The following is a 14,678-nucleotide window of genomic DNA, read 5'->3' as shown; positions in this document are numbered from 1 at the left end:
CTGCAACCCCTGTCCCTCCCTTCCGTGCAGTGAGGAGCCCTGAATCCTGAGTGAGCCTTTGGGTTCTGATTCGCCAAGTCCTCCTTTCAGCCATAACCAGCCCCCCCACAAGGAGTCCCTGGACGACCTTCTCCACACCAGGCAGTGTTTCTGATGATCCACTTCGGTCCCTTCTAACTTGGAAGCAGTGTTTACACTTTCTGTGACCGGTGTTGGAATTGCGTGGGTGGGCGAGCTCCTGTGGATCCTGTCTGTGGGAGATCTGATCCCAGTGTCCAGAGCTGTGTGCACCCGCCCCCTGCCGCACTTTGGAGCTCTGGTGGATATTTTAAAGAGAGTTCAGGGGCGGGGGAGGGGCCTGGCGCTTCCTATCACCCTGCTGTCTGCCAAGAAACCTACTTAGCCTCATTTCCACAGGATGGGAAATAATGCTGGTGGCAGGGGGTGGGATCGCCAGCGGAGAGGGGAGCCTCGCACAGGCTCCCACACGTGACCGCGAGCATGCTGTCTTACTTCTCTGTAGCCTGTGTCATTTCCTCCCTCCGTTCCTACAGGCGTGTCTCCCGGGAGGAGTAGCTTCCTTTCTCACTCTCGTTTGTCCCACTAGGTTTTCACTGCCATTTTCATAGCAGAAATGTGCCTCAAAATCATGGCTCTTGATCCCTACTACTACTTCCGTCAGCGCTGGAACATCTTCGACTGCGTCGTCGCTCTCCTGAGCCTGGTGGACGTGATTTACGTGAGGCACAACCTGCCCTACCTGCGTCCCCTCAGAGTGGTAAGGCCCGACGGCTGTCTTGGACGAAGCTTTAGCTCACTTTACCTTAATCCCGGAACCGAAGCTGCTCTGCTCCTGCTCCCGTGCAGGCCTTGAATAGCCGAGGGTGTCCTGGGGGAGTCCTGTTTGAGGCGGACCCTGGACCCTCCCTCACCAACACGACCTTCGGGGTAGGCAGATGAGAGCCGCATCTCTCAGAGTCAGGACTCTGCTCCCAGCTCTGTGCACAACCCCTCCACCTCCCCAGTTCCCCACGGAGCTCTGAGGTGAACACCCCCACATCTGAGCTCACTGATGCTGGCAAAGACCAAAGCCCAGGAGAGGCGTGAGTGGTGCCAGCAGGTGCTGTGGTGCCACAGGCCCCCTCAGCACTGCCGGCATCACACCCCTGCTCTGTAGTCTTTGCCTTGTAGGCACCCGTTTGGAGGAGGCATTCTGGAAACCTGTGCACTGAACCCATCCCTGTGACAATGACACCTTCTTCAGGAGGGCAGACCGTCACGACAGTCACCTCTGACAGGTGGGCTGTCCACGCTGTCACAGTGACAGATTCCAGCATGGTTGCCGAGGGAACTGTCACACTGCAGCATTCAGCCCCTGGTCCCCCAGAATTCATGTCGCTGACACACAAAATGCACTCAAATCTCTCTTTCCCTCCTCTTTTTTAAAAATTTATTTATTATTATTTTTTTTGACAGGCAGAGTGGACAGTGAGAGAGAGAGAGAGACAGAGAGAAAGGTCTTCCTTTGCCGTTGGTTCACCCTCCAATGGCCGCTGCAGCCGGCGTGCTGCAGCCGGTGCACCGCGCTGATCTGATGGCAGGAGCCAGGTACTTATCCTGGTCTCCCATGGGGTGCAGGGCCCAAGGACTTGGGCTATCCTCCACTGCACTCCCGGGCCACAGCAGAGAGCTGGCCTGGAAGAGGGGCAACCGGGACAGAATCCGGCGCCCCGACCGGGACTAGAACCCGGTGTGCCGGCGCCGCAAGGCGGAGGATTAGCCTAGTGAGCTGCAGCGCCGGCCTTTCCCTCCTCTTTCGTTTTTAAAATTACTTCTCTCCTCCTCCTCCTCCTCCTCCTCCTTCTCCTTCTCCTTCTTCTCCTCTCCTCCTCCTCCTCCTCCTTCTCCTCCTCCTCCTCCTCCTCCTCCTCCTCCTCCTCTCCTCCTCCTCCTCCTCCTCCTCCTCCTCCTCCTCCTCCTCCTCCTTCTTCTTTTTTCTTTTTTGACAGGCAGAGTGGACAGTGTGAGAGAGAGAGAGAAAGGTCTTCCTTTGCCGTTGGTTCACCCTCCAATGGCCGCCGCGGCCGTAAAGTTACTTCTAATTGACACATAAAGTTGCACTTATCGATTGTCCGTGTCTGTCCTGCTTAGCTGTACTGAGTACCCAGAGACCCCCATGCCCCCTCCCCGTCCCCAGGCTCTGGAGACCACTGTTCCCTCAGCTTCACGGGACCGTGGTGTCAGGTTCCGCAGGAGTGAGAACACGCAGCGTTTGCTTTTCTGCGCCCGCCTTACTTCACCCAACCAATGACCTCCAGTCCCTTCTGAGCTGTTTCAAATGAGATCGCACCCTTCATGGGTGAAGAGCATCCCTGTGTTTGTGGCCTGCATCTCCTCCCTCCACTCTTGGGCTGATGACACTTACGTTGCTTCTGTTTCTGCTGTTGCCAGCAGCGCTGCAACAACATGAGAGGGTCTTGGACATGCCGATTTCAGTGCCTTTGCACAGGTACCCGAAGGGAGCTGGCGTCTGGTTTCCCGATTTCAGTGCCTTTGCACAGGTACCCGAAGGGAGCTGGCGTCTGGTTTCCCGATTTCAGTGCCTTTGCACAGGTACCCGAAGGGAGCTGGCGTCTGGTTTCCCGATTTCAGTGCCTTTGCACAGGTACCCGAAGGGAGCTGGCGTCTGGTTTCCCGATTTCAGTGCCTTTGCACAGGTACCCGAAGGGAGCTGGCGTCTGGTTTCCCGATTTCAGTGCCTTTGCACAGGTACCCGAAGGGAGCTGGCGTCTGGTTTCCCGATTTCAGTGCCTTTGCACAGGTACCCGAAGGGAGCTGGCGTCTGGTTTCCCGATTTCAGTGCCTTTGCACAGGTACCCGAAGGGGGCTGGCGTCTGGTTTCCCGATTTCAGTGCCTTTGCACAGGTACCCGAAGGGAGCTGGCGTCTGGTTTCCCGATTTCAGTGCCTTTGCACAGGTACCCGAAGGGAGCTGGCGTCTGGTTTCCCGATTTCAGTGCCTTTGCACAGGTACCCGAAGGGAGCTGGCGTCTGGTTTCCCGATTTCAGTGCCTTTGCACAGGTACCCGAAGGGGGCTGGCGTCTGGTTTCCCGATTTCAGTGCCTTTGCACAGGTACCCGAAGGGAGCTGGCGTCTGGTTTCCCGATTTCAGTGCCTTTGCACAGGTACCCGAAGGGAGCTGGCGTCTGGTTTCCCGATTTCAGTGCCTTTGCACAGGTACCCGAAGGGAGCTGGCGTCTGGTTTCCCGAGGAACCTCCCACCCTGTCTGCCGCGATGGCTGCACTGCTTCGCATTCCCAGCACCAGTGTTTGGGCTTCACCTCTCCCCAGTCCTCACCAGCATGTGCCCTCTTTTCTCTTTTGGGTAACAGCCATTCTAACTGAGGTGAGGTGATGCCACCTTGTTATTCTGATCTGCGTTTCCATGGTTACTGGTGATGCTGAGTTTTTTTTTTTTTCTTTTTTGGGCACATACCCGTCTTCCTTTGAGAACCATCCATTTAGGTCTAGTGACCAGCTTTTAATCAGATTATTTGTGGGGTGTGTGTGAGCTCCTTATATATTCTGGATATTAACCCTTTGTTAGTTACACACTTTGAAAATATCTTCTCCCCGTCTATAGGTTGCATCGTAGCTCTTTAATTCTGCTGTTGTGCAGAGCCTTTTAGCTTAACACAGTCCCATTTGTCGACTTTTGCTTTTATTGCCCGTGTTCCTGAGGTCAGTCTTGAAAATCCCTGCCCACTCCGACGTCCTGAAGCATTTGCTCTGTGCTTTCTTCTAGCAGCTCCACACTTCTCGGCCTCACGTTTAAGTGTAATCACGTTGGGCTGGTTTTCACGTGTGAGGACAGACAGGGTCTAGCTTCATCCTCCGGCTTGAGGGTATCCAGTTTCCCAGCACTGAAGAGGCCACGCTTTCCCAGGTGCATGTTCCCAGCACCTTTGTTGAAGATTACTTGGTTGTAGATGCATAGGTTTACTTCTAGGCCCTCTTACCTGCTACAGTGGTCTATGTATGTTTTATACCAATGCCATGCTATTCCCTGCACACACACTGGGTTCTGTTTTGGGGGGTTAATTTTTATTTATTTATTTTTTACCCAGAAAACTTTTATTTAAGGTACACAAACTCCATTTCATAAATACAGCTTTAGGGACATAGTGATTCTTCCCACCCTACCTGCCCTCCCACCTGCACTCCCACCCTTCTTCCCCCTCTCTCTCCTATTCCCATTTTTATTTTTTACTAAGATCTATTTTCATTAACTTAGTACACATAAGATTAACTCTGTACTAAGTAAAGAGCTCAACAAATAGTATGAAAAAAAAAAAACTATTCCTCAGCAGTCCAGACAAGGGCTGTTCCAAGTCATCACATCTCAAAACGTCAATTTCACCTCTATAGATTACCTTTGAGGTGCTCTATAAGTTACCACAGATCAGGGAGAACATATGGTATTTGTCCTTTTGGGGCTGGCTTATTTCACTAAGTATGTTTTCAGTTTCATCCATTTTTTTTCCAAACTACAGGATTTCATTTTTTTTTTTTTACCACTGTGTCATATTTCATGGTGTACATATCCCATAATTTCTTTATCCAGTCTTCAGTTGATGGAAATTTGGTTTGATTCCATATCTTAGCTAGTGTGAATTGAGCTACACACCATGCTATTTTAATTACTACAGCTTTATAGTATATATATATTTATTTATTTAAGAGGTAGAGTTATAGACAGTGAGAGAGAAAGACAGAGAGAAAGGTCTTCCTTCCATTGGTTCACTCCCCAAATGGCCGCCATGGCTAGCGCTGCACCGATCCGAAGTCAGGAGCCAGGTGCTTCTTCCTGGTCTCCCATGTGGGTGCAGGGGCCATCCTCCACTGCCTTCCTGGGCCACAGTAGAGAGTTGGACTGGAAGAGGAGCAACCAGGACTAGAACCTGGTGCCCATATGGGATGCTGGTGCCACTGGAAGAGGATTAACCAAGTGAGCCACGGCGCCGGCCCCACTTTATAGTATATTTTATATTCAGGTAGCATAATGACTCCTGCTTTGTTCTTTTTCTTCAAATTTTCTTTGGTTATTTGGGGATTTTGTGGTTCCATATAAATTTTAGGATTTTTTTTCTGGTTTTCTGAAGAATAACATTGATATATTGATAGGAACCACATTTGACTCTGTATATTGCTCTGGGCAGTATGGAAATTTTAATAATATTGATTCTTCCAACCCAAGAACATGGAATGTTTTTCTATTTTTTGTGAGTCCTCTTCAATTTCTTTCATTGATCTTTTATAGTTTTCATTGTAGAATTTAATTCTATTAAATTTATCCCCAGTTATTTTTATAGCTAGTATGTTTGGTATTGTTTGCTTGATTTCCTTTTCAAATAATTTGGTATTGATATATAGAAGTGCTACTGATTTTTTGTTGATTTTGAGTTCTGCAACTTTGCTAAATTATTTTATTAGTGCTAACAGGCTATAGGTAGAACTTTGGAGTTTTCTGCAAACAGTGACAATTTGGCTTCCTTCTTCCCAGTTGTTTGTGCTTGTTTCTTTTGCCTGACTGCTCTGGAAGGATGTCTAGAGCTATGCTGCATGGAAGGGGTAAAAGCGGCTGCCCTTGGATTTTAGAAAATTTTGGCTTTCCCCCATTCAGCATGGTGCTAGCTGTTGGCTTGTTAGATAGACATTTATTGTGCTGAGGTGTTTCTTCACTGCATGATTTTTTCAGAGTTTTTATCATGGAGGAATACTGGATTTTATAAAATGCTTTTCTGCATGTGTTGAGATGAGCACATGGTTCTTGACCTTCGCTCTGTTGAGTAATGGATCACATTTATTAGTTCGCGTATGTTGGACTGTCCTTGCCTCCCTGGGATGAATCCCACCTGATTATGGTGAATAATCTTTTTGATGTGCTATTGGACTTGGTTTGCTGACATTTTGTTGAAAATTTTTGGATCTATGTTCACCATGGATATACACTTGTAGCTTGCTTTCTTTGTTGTTCCTTGTCTGGCTTGTATCAGGATAATGATGGACTCATAGGATTAATCTGGAATAATTCTCTCCTCTTCAACTTGCGGGATAATTTGAGAAGAATAGGTGTTATTTTTGCCAACAGAAGGAAGACCTTTTTCTCTCTCTCCCCCTCTGTAACTCTACCTGTCAAAAAAAAAAAAAAAAAAAAGAATAGGTGTTAGTTCTGTTTCAGACGTTTGGTAGTTCCAAAACTTCACTCATTCTAACATCAACTCTAAAAAAATCCGAAGTCCAGAGTCTCTTCTAAGTCAGATATTAGTGGAATCAAGGCATGATTCATCCTGAGGCAAATTCCTTCCAGCTGTGAGCCTGCACAATCAAACCAGCAGTCTACTTCCAAAACACGGTTGTGGGACAGGCAGGCAGGGGACAGCACAGGCACTTCAAAAGGGAGAGGTAGGCACAAAGAGGGTGACTTGGGCCCAGTTAGGTTTAAGACCAAATAGGGTAAACAACACATCCTGAAGCTTGGAATAGTCTCCTCGTTTCTCACACTTTGGACACTCTAGGGTAGGGGCGAAGGGATTAAGGCCCTAGGGGCCTCACTCTCCTGTTTTTTGCTGGGCTTACACACACAGCGCCTTTGAATGTTTTTCCTATTGTCTTGATGAATAGCACGTGGCTTCCTTCTGTCCATATGAGTCTTTTTAACTAAAGATCACTTGACCTTAATATTCTCTCTCAAATGCCTTTTCACTTTGTGTGTGGCCTGCTCTCCCAGATCGGCATTACATGTTCATAGCTTTATAGTGTCAGGGTCTCGAGGGGGGCCTACCCTTGTGGCTCCCCTCAGCATTGCCCTTGTAGGGGCTGTCCTTGGCGGCTCCACTTCTGTGACAAATCTGCTGTCCAAGTCATCCTTTGAAATCCATGTCGAGAAAGTCATCTTCCTGCACTTGCATTCTGTGTGCCACCAGGTTACGGTTTGTAGCTCCCAGAGTGCTAGCGCAAGCCATACCTGCAGGCAGGTGCGGTGGCCAGGGCTGCACTGGAATCTGGGGAGCAGGGACCTTTCTCCCTCAAGCCCCTAACTGCTGAGCCTGTGATTGGCAGGTCCCTGCAATGCCTCTGAGGTCTTTCTCCTGCTGTCTTGATGAGTGATACCTGGCTTCCTTCTGGTCCTAGGAATCCCTTTAGCAAAAGGTCCTTGGCCCTTAATATTCTCTCCCTAACATGTTTTTTCACTCTTTGTATGGCTAGGCTGTGAGTTTTCCAAATCCTTCTACTCTTCTTCCCTTTTAAATGTAAGTTCTGGGGCCAGCGCTGTGGTGCAGCAGGTTAAAGCCCTGGTCTGAAGCACCAGTACCCCATATGGACGCTAGTTCTAGTCCCGGCTGCTCCTCTTCCAATCCAGCTCTCTGCTATGGCCTGGGAAGGCAGTGGAGGATGGCCCAGGTCCTTGGGCACCTGCACTGCCGTGGGAGACCTGGAGGAAGCTCCTGGCTCCTGGCTTCAGATTGGTGCAGCTTCAGCCATTACGGCCATCTGGGGAGTGAACCAGCAGACAGGAGACCTCTCTTCCTGTCTCTACCTCTCTCTGTAACTCTGTCTTTCAAATAAATAAGATAAAAATAAATTAATTAAGTTCTGTCTTTAAATCGTTTATTTCTTTTCGCATCTCACTGTATAGAGTTTAAAGTACTCACACAGCAGCTGAAACGCTTTTCCCCTTAGATGTTCCTTCCCCCAGACATCCTACCTCGTGTTTCTGAAGTCCTGCAGTCCACAAAGCCCCAGGACATGGACACAGCCTCAACCAGTTCTTCGTGACTGCGTAACAAGGACAGCCTTTACTCCTGTTGCTAATTCCTTGTTCCTCATGTCTGAGACCACATGTAAATGTCCATATTTCTACCGGCATTCTTGTCGTAACACGGACATAACTCATACGATGTAGACTTTCCCTAAAGCTTTCCTCACCAGTTGCTTCCAGTGCTGCATTTACGGCGACCTAGTCCTTCCCTTGCGTATCTCTCCACGTCCTGCCAGCCTCTACCGTTACTCAGTTCCAAAGCCACTTGTGCATTCCAGGTGTTTTTATAGCAACAGCTCCACGTCTCTGTACCAGCTTTCTTGGTCCATTTTTTCTCTGCTGTAATACATTGTGACAGACTGGGTAATTTATAAAGAAATAGATTTGTTTGGTGGCTCTGGAGGCTGGGACATCCAAGGACCTGGCACCAGGGTCTGGGGACAGCCCGTGCACTGCTCGAGACAGAGGGGCGGCTGAACTTACCTTTCATCAGGAGCCCACTGCTGCAGCAACCGCTTAACCTTGTCCCTGAGAGCAGACACCCCTACCCCCGGCCTAATCCCCTCCCAGACCCCACCTCTCAACACTGCTCTGAGAGCAGAGACCCCGGCCTAATCCCCTCCCAGGCCCCACCTCTCAACACTGCTCTGAGAGCAAAGACCCCGGCCTAATCCCCTCCCAGGCCCCACCTCTCAACACTGCTCTGAGAGCAGAGACCCTGGCCTAATCCCCTCCCAGGCCCCACCTCTCAACACTGCTCTGAGAGCAGAGACCCCGGCCTAATCCCCTCCCAGGCCCCACCTCTCAACACTGCTCTGAGAGCAGAGACCCCGGCCTAATCCCCTCCCAGGCCCCACCTCTCAACACTGCTCTGCGGCAGTTCAGTGAGGACATCCACACCAGCGCAGTGGCGTTTGTCATCTTTCAAAGATGTTTACTGCTTTTTTTTTTTTTCAAGGATAGGATTTCTAAGGCTACAGAGTACCACATTTGATTTAGTACCTAAGTACCCAAGTGTACATTCTATGCTTTTTATAAGTTTTTACTTATCCAGTGTATTTGAGGGGCAGGGAGAGAGAGGTGTTCCCGCTGCTCCACTTCTGATCCAGCTCCCTGCTGATGCACCTGAGAAAGCAGTGGAGGACGGCCTGAGTGCTTGGGCCCCTGCACCCATGTGGGAGACCCAGGTGGAGTTCTGGGCTCCTGGCTTTAGCCTGGCCCGGCCTTTGTCACTGCTGAACCATTTCAGAGAGTGAACCAGCAGATGGAAGATTTTTTTTTCTCTCTCTCTGGCTCTGTCTCTCCTCTCTCTCTCTCTCTCTGTAATCATACCTTCCAAATAAATAAGTACATCTTTTTTTTAAAAAAATCAAATCAAATATACAAGTATAGGCAGATAAGTACTAGATTGGGACAGAAAGTTGGTAACTACGAGAAGAGTTTGAAAACCATGAGTACCGGAGGGAGGGCACCTTTAACTGACTACTTTTGTTTTTATTTGTCGTCTGTTTACAGCTCCGGGTCTTCAAGTTAGCCAAGTCCTGGCCGACTCTAAACACGCTGATTAAGATAATTGGACACTCTGTAGGAGCCTTCGGAAACCTGACGGTGGTCCTGGCCATTGTGGTCTTCATTTTCTCTGTGGTTGGCATGCAGCTTTTTGGCTCTAAGTTCTGTTCTGTAAAGAGTAGGAAGCTGTGTAACCCTGGCGAGTCCTGTGCACGACGCTGGCACATGGGGGACTTCTACCACTCCTTCCTGGTGGTGTTCCGCATCCTGTGTGGGGAGTGGATCGAAAACATGTGGGAGTGCATGCAGGAGATGGACACCGAGGCGCCGCTGTGTGTGATCATCTTTGTGCTGATCATGGTGATAGGGAAACTTGTGGTGAGTCCTTAAATTCTTTCCTTCAAAGAAAAGAAAATGCATGCCTCTCAAGTGCATTAGTGAAAGGTGTGATTCTAGGGATAATCCCCAGTGAACCTTCGGAAATCACCATTGCTTTAGTGGGAGGGAAGTACGATAAGCATGAAGCCACGTCTCTTGACACATTGTGCTCATGTTGACTGACGCCCCAACAGCTAGTCTGTCCCAGATGGCTCTTCCAGGACAGCCGGATTCTCTGCACCAGTGATCGGCTGAGGTAGGCACTTGTGACTGAATTTGGCCAATGTGACATAAAGGGATGTACACTAGGAGGACATGGGAAGAGTGCTTGTTCTTAACCATACATGCAGGAGGGAAAATGGTCTTTTTACTTCCCCTGGGCATTTTTAGAACTGTGACCCCTGAATGAGCTGCAAATATTACGCAATTGTGAGCTGAAGCCAGTCCTGAGGAAAACAAGGGGAAAGGTGGAACAGAACCCACCTTCGTGTCATAGTCGGTCCCTGTTTGGTTTTCAGACTTCCTGTTTTGCTCCATTCGCTTCCTGTGTAAGCTAGCTTGAGCCTAGAGCAGCTGGATCCTAGATAGTTATGGGGAGGCTAATCAGGGGCACATCCCTGGGGATGTGAGGAGACAGAAGACAACACAGAATCTCCTTGGTCAAGGATGGGCCTGTGCTGCAAAGGTAATTAGCTCTCAACACGTGGCCATTTGCGCCTGAGGACCTAATAAAGGTGGACACAGACAGTGCTGATTCAATAGTTCCTAAGAGCAGAACATCACAGTGACTGGGGAACGACTGAGAGAGGACTGGGGGAGATGTGGCACCGAGAAGACCACCTGGGAGGCGAGAGGGCCAGCCGAAAGGAGGAGAGACTGGGCAGAGACGTGGGGAAGCTGGCGAGCTGTGACTGGCTCCACTCACCCTGCAAGGCGCTTCTCCCCAAAGGCTGGCGAGAAGCACGAACAGGAACGTGCAGAGAGGAAGAGGGTGGACTGGAGGGTGAAGTGTCAGGCAGAGCCCAAGCGGAAGCTGAGGAATGATCTGGATGGAAAGTCAGGTGTGCCGCAGCGAGGGGGCTGCCGAGTCGGTCTGCACTCCTCTGGCCGAGGCCCCAGACCTCACTGGGGTGGGAGCAGTGGGACCTAAAAGTCGCTGCACTAAGTACACCAGCTCTCGTGGGCGAACAGGAGGGGATCCAGGAGGTGTGGTCAGGTTCACACCCCTGGGGCAATTCCAGGGAATCTTCACGGTCCTGAGTTAGCTGTTCCCCAAGGAATACACACCTCTGATGCTGTCCGAGGGTGCACCATCCCGCACTAGCCTGGCCGGGTCTACACAGTCCTGTCGCTTACGTTGACATACACCGCATTTGGCTGTGTGCTGTTTCAAGTTTGGTTTCACCTTCCATAATGGCCTCCACTCCTTCCTCAGTCCTTTAATCTTTATTTTATTTCCTCAAGGGACAGCAGGACAGAACTCTCCTGTGACTCCGATCTAAGTCTTGGGGAGAGTTTGTTTTCAAAACCTGCTCTCTCCTTTGCTGAACGTCTCCCTCTCCCTGTCCACGCCTCCCCAGGTGCTCAACCTCTTCATTGCCTTGCTGCTCAACTCCTTCAGCAGTGAGGAGAGGGGCGGAAGCGCGGAAGAAGAGACCAGGAAAACCAAAGTCCAGCTGGCCCTGGACCGGGTCCGCAAGGCCTTCGCGCGCCTGGTTCTCCTGGCCGGGCGTTTCTGCCGAAGGCGGTGCGGGAAGCGAAGCTCACCGAAGCAAACGGACGGGCCGGCAGGCAGAGACCTCATCGCCCTGGCCTCAGGGAAGAGAGGGGGCCCCGAGCCCCGGGAGGCCGTTGGTGCCCCGGCCTCCGGACCAAGGCTCTTGAGTATTGGACACGGTCGGGCCTGGCTGGCCCCACTCGCGGAAGAGGACGACACCACCTCTCTCGGAGAAGATGATCCGGCGGCCGCCACACAGCAGGTCTGAAGGCCCCCTGACGCAGGGGCTGTGCAAAGCTGCAGTCCCGCGGGGCCTGGTTGCCTCTCTGTGCGGAGCACTAGGAGGGATCACGAGAAAGGTGCAGGGCGGGACACTCGTCCCGGGGCAGGCCTTGTCCATGGTCCTGCGCAGGGCCACAGAGGGAGGAGTCAGGCGCCGAGGGAGCAAGCCTGCGGCTGAACCCTGAAAGCAGTGTGCAGCCGGGATTGGAGAAGAGGGGGTGCGGAGAATGAGGCGCATCCCACGGGAGAGAGTGCTGGGAACAGCCCAGTGTGCGGGGCTCCCTCCCGTGGACAGGGAGGCAGTGTGGGGGCCATGTCCGGCGGCTTCTACCCACACGAATTCATCTCTGGGAGGCTGGGGAGTCCAAGGCAAAGTGCCGAAGGGTTTTTATCTGGCGACGGCCATCCCCTCCTCCCTAGGTGGTGCCTTGCTGCGTTTTCCCCGAGTGCAGCATCAGGCCAGCTCCGCCGGCCCCTTTGACAAAGCTGCCAGGCCCAGCGTGCTGATGACCCAACCAGCTCTCCCTTAAGACCACCACCTGCGGATTAGAATTTACTTTCTTCACCCCAGAAACCATTTATTTAAGGAACACAAATTTCATGACTTTCATAAATACAGCTTTAGGAATATAGTGATTCTTCCCACCCTACCTGATCTCCCACCCACACTCCCACCCCACTTCCTCCTCCCTCTCTTATTCCCATTTTGTTGTTTTTAATAAGATTTCCTTCCTTCCTTCCTTCCTTCCTTCCTTGACAGGCAGAGTTAGACAGTGAGAGAAAGAGACAGAGAAAGGTCTTCCTTTTTCTGTTGGTTCACCCCCCAAGTGGCCGCTATGGCTGCTGGGCTGCCCTGATCCGAAGCCAGGAGCCAGGTGCTTCTCCTGGTCTCCCACGCAGGTGCAGGGCCCAAGGACTTGGGCCATCCTCCACTGCCCTCCTGGGCCACGGCAGAGAGCTGGACTGGAAGAGGAGCAACCGGGACAGAATCCCGTACCCCAACCAGGACTAGAACCTGGAGTGCTGGCGCCGCAGGCAGAGGATTAGCCTAGTGAGCTGCAGCGCCAGCCAAGATCTGTTTTCAATTAGCTTTATACACAAACAGTTAACTCTATACTAAGTAAAGTGTTCAACAAATAGTAAGAAAAAACCTGTTCCTCAATAGTTTAGACAAGGGCTGTTCAAAGTCATCACATCTCAAAGTATCTGTTTCATTTCTATAGATTACCTTTTGGGTGCTCTATTAGTTACCACAGATCAGGGAGAACATATGGTATTTGTCCTTTTGGGACTGGCTTATTTCACTAAGTATGATGTTTTCCAGTTTCATTCATTTTGTTGCAAATGACCAGATTTTTTTTAACTGCTATTCAGTATTCCATGGTGTACATATCCCATAATTTCTTTACCCAGTCTTCAGTTGACAGGCATTTGGGTGGATTCCCTGTCTTAGCTATTGTGAGTTGAGCTGCAATAAACATGGGGGTGCAGATAGCTCTTTCATGTGCTGGTTTCATTTCCCTTCGGTAAATTCCCAGGAGTGGGATGGCTGGGTCGTATGGTAGGTCTGTATTCTGACTTCTGAGGGACCTCCATGTGACTTCCACAGTGGCTGCACCAGTTTACATTCCCAACAACAGTGGATTAAGATACCTTTTTTCCCACATCCTCACCAGCATTTGTTGTTTGTTGATTTCTGTATGTGAGCCATTCTAACAGAGGTGAGGTGAAACCTTATTGTGGTTTTGATTTGCATTTCCCTGATGGCTTGTGATCTTAAACATTTTTCATGTGTCTGTTGGCCATTTGGATTTCCTCTTTAAATAACAGTCCATTGAAGTTCTTTGCCTATTTCTTAACTGGGTTGTTTGTTTTGTTGTTGTAAAGTTTCTTGATCTCTTTATGTATTCTGATTATTAATCCTTTATCAGTTGCATAGTTTGCCGATAATTTCTCCCATTCTGTCAATTACCTCTTCACTTTGCTGAACATTTCTTTCACAGTGCAGAATCTCTCAATTTGATGTAATCCCATTTGTCAATTTTGACTTGGATTGCCTGTACCTCTAGGGTCCTTTCCAGGAACACTTTGCATTTGCCAATGTCTTGCATTCTCTAACAATTTGATGGTATTGGGTCATAGATTTAGGTCTTTAATCCATTTTGAGCAGATGTTTGTGTAAGGTGTAAAATAGGGGTCTTGCTTCATGCCTTTGAACATGGAGATCCAGTTTTCCCAGCACCGTTTGTTGAACAGACTGTTCTTGCTCCAGGGATTGGTTTTAGCTCCTCTGTCAAAGATAAGTTGGTTGTAGATGCATGGATTGATTTCTGGCATTTCTGTTCTGTTCTATTGGTCTCATTGGTCAATCCATCTGTTTTTGTGCCAATACCAGGCTGTTTTGATTATAACTGCTCTGCAGTATGTCTTGAAATCTCATATTGTGATGCCTCTGGCTTGGTTTTTGTTGTATAAGATTATTTTAGCCATCAGGGTCTCCTTTGTTTCCATATGAATTTCAGCATCATTTTTTCTATATATGAGAAGAATGTCCTTGTTATTTTGATTGATATCACACTGAATCTGAATTGCTTTGGGTAGTATGGACATTTCAATGATATTGATTCTTCTAATCCAAGAACATGGAAGATTTTTCCATTTTTTGTGTCTTCTATTTTTTTCTTCAATGTTTGTAATTCTCATCATAGAGATCTTTGACATCATTGGTTAAATTTTTTCCAAGGTATTTGATTATTTTTGTAGCTATTGTGAATGCGATTTATCTTAGAAATTCTTTCTCAGCCATGGCATTGTCTGTGTATACAAAGGCTATTGATTTTTTTGTGTTGATTTTATATCCTAATACTTTACCAAACTCTTCTATGAGTTCCAATAGTCTCTTAGTGGAGTTTTTTGGATTCCCTATATAGAGAATCATGTCATCTGGGGGGATTTTGTTTGGGATTGTAG

General features: G+C 49.2%; 1 protein-coding gene across 1 annotated transcript in view; it reads left to right on the top strand.

The window, feature by feature from the left end:
* Positions 1-14,678, top strand: part of SCN11A (sodium voltage-gated channel alpha subunit 11) — a 117,246-nt gene that overhangs the window by 64,236 nt on the left and 38,332 nt on the right. Inside the window, exons 13-15 of the mRNA XM_089331376.1 lie at positions 608-778; positions 9,338-9,709; positions 11,290-11,688. Of these exons, the coding sequence (XP_089187502.1) occupies positions 608-778; positions 9,338-9,709; positions 11,290-11,688 (942 nt within the window). The remainder of the gene's footprint in view (positions 1-607; positions 779-9,337; positions 9,710-11,289; positions 11,689-14,678) is intronic.

This window comes from Oryctolagus cuniculus, chromosome 4 (genome assembly GCF_051225735.1).
Source record: "Oryctolagus cuniculus isolate XC-2025 breed Fujian yellow rabbit chromosome 4, ASM5122573v1, whole genome shotgun sequence".
Classification (NCBI taxonomy): domain Eukaryota; kingdom Metazoa; phylum Chordata; class Mammalia; order Lagomorpha; family Leporidae; genus Oryctolagus; species Oryctolagus cuniculus.
Note: the sequence above shows the minus strand (reverse complement) of the source record. Positions and strands in the feature narration are given on the sequence as shown.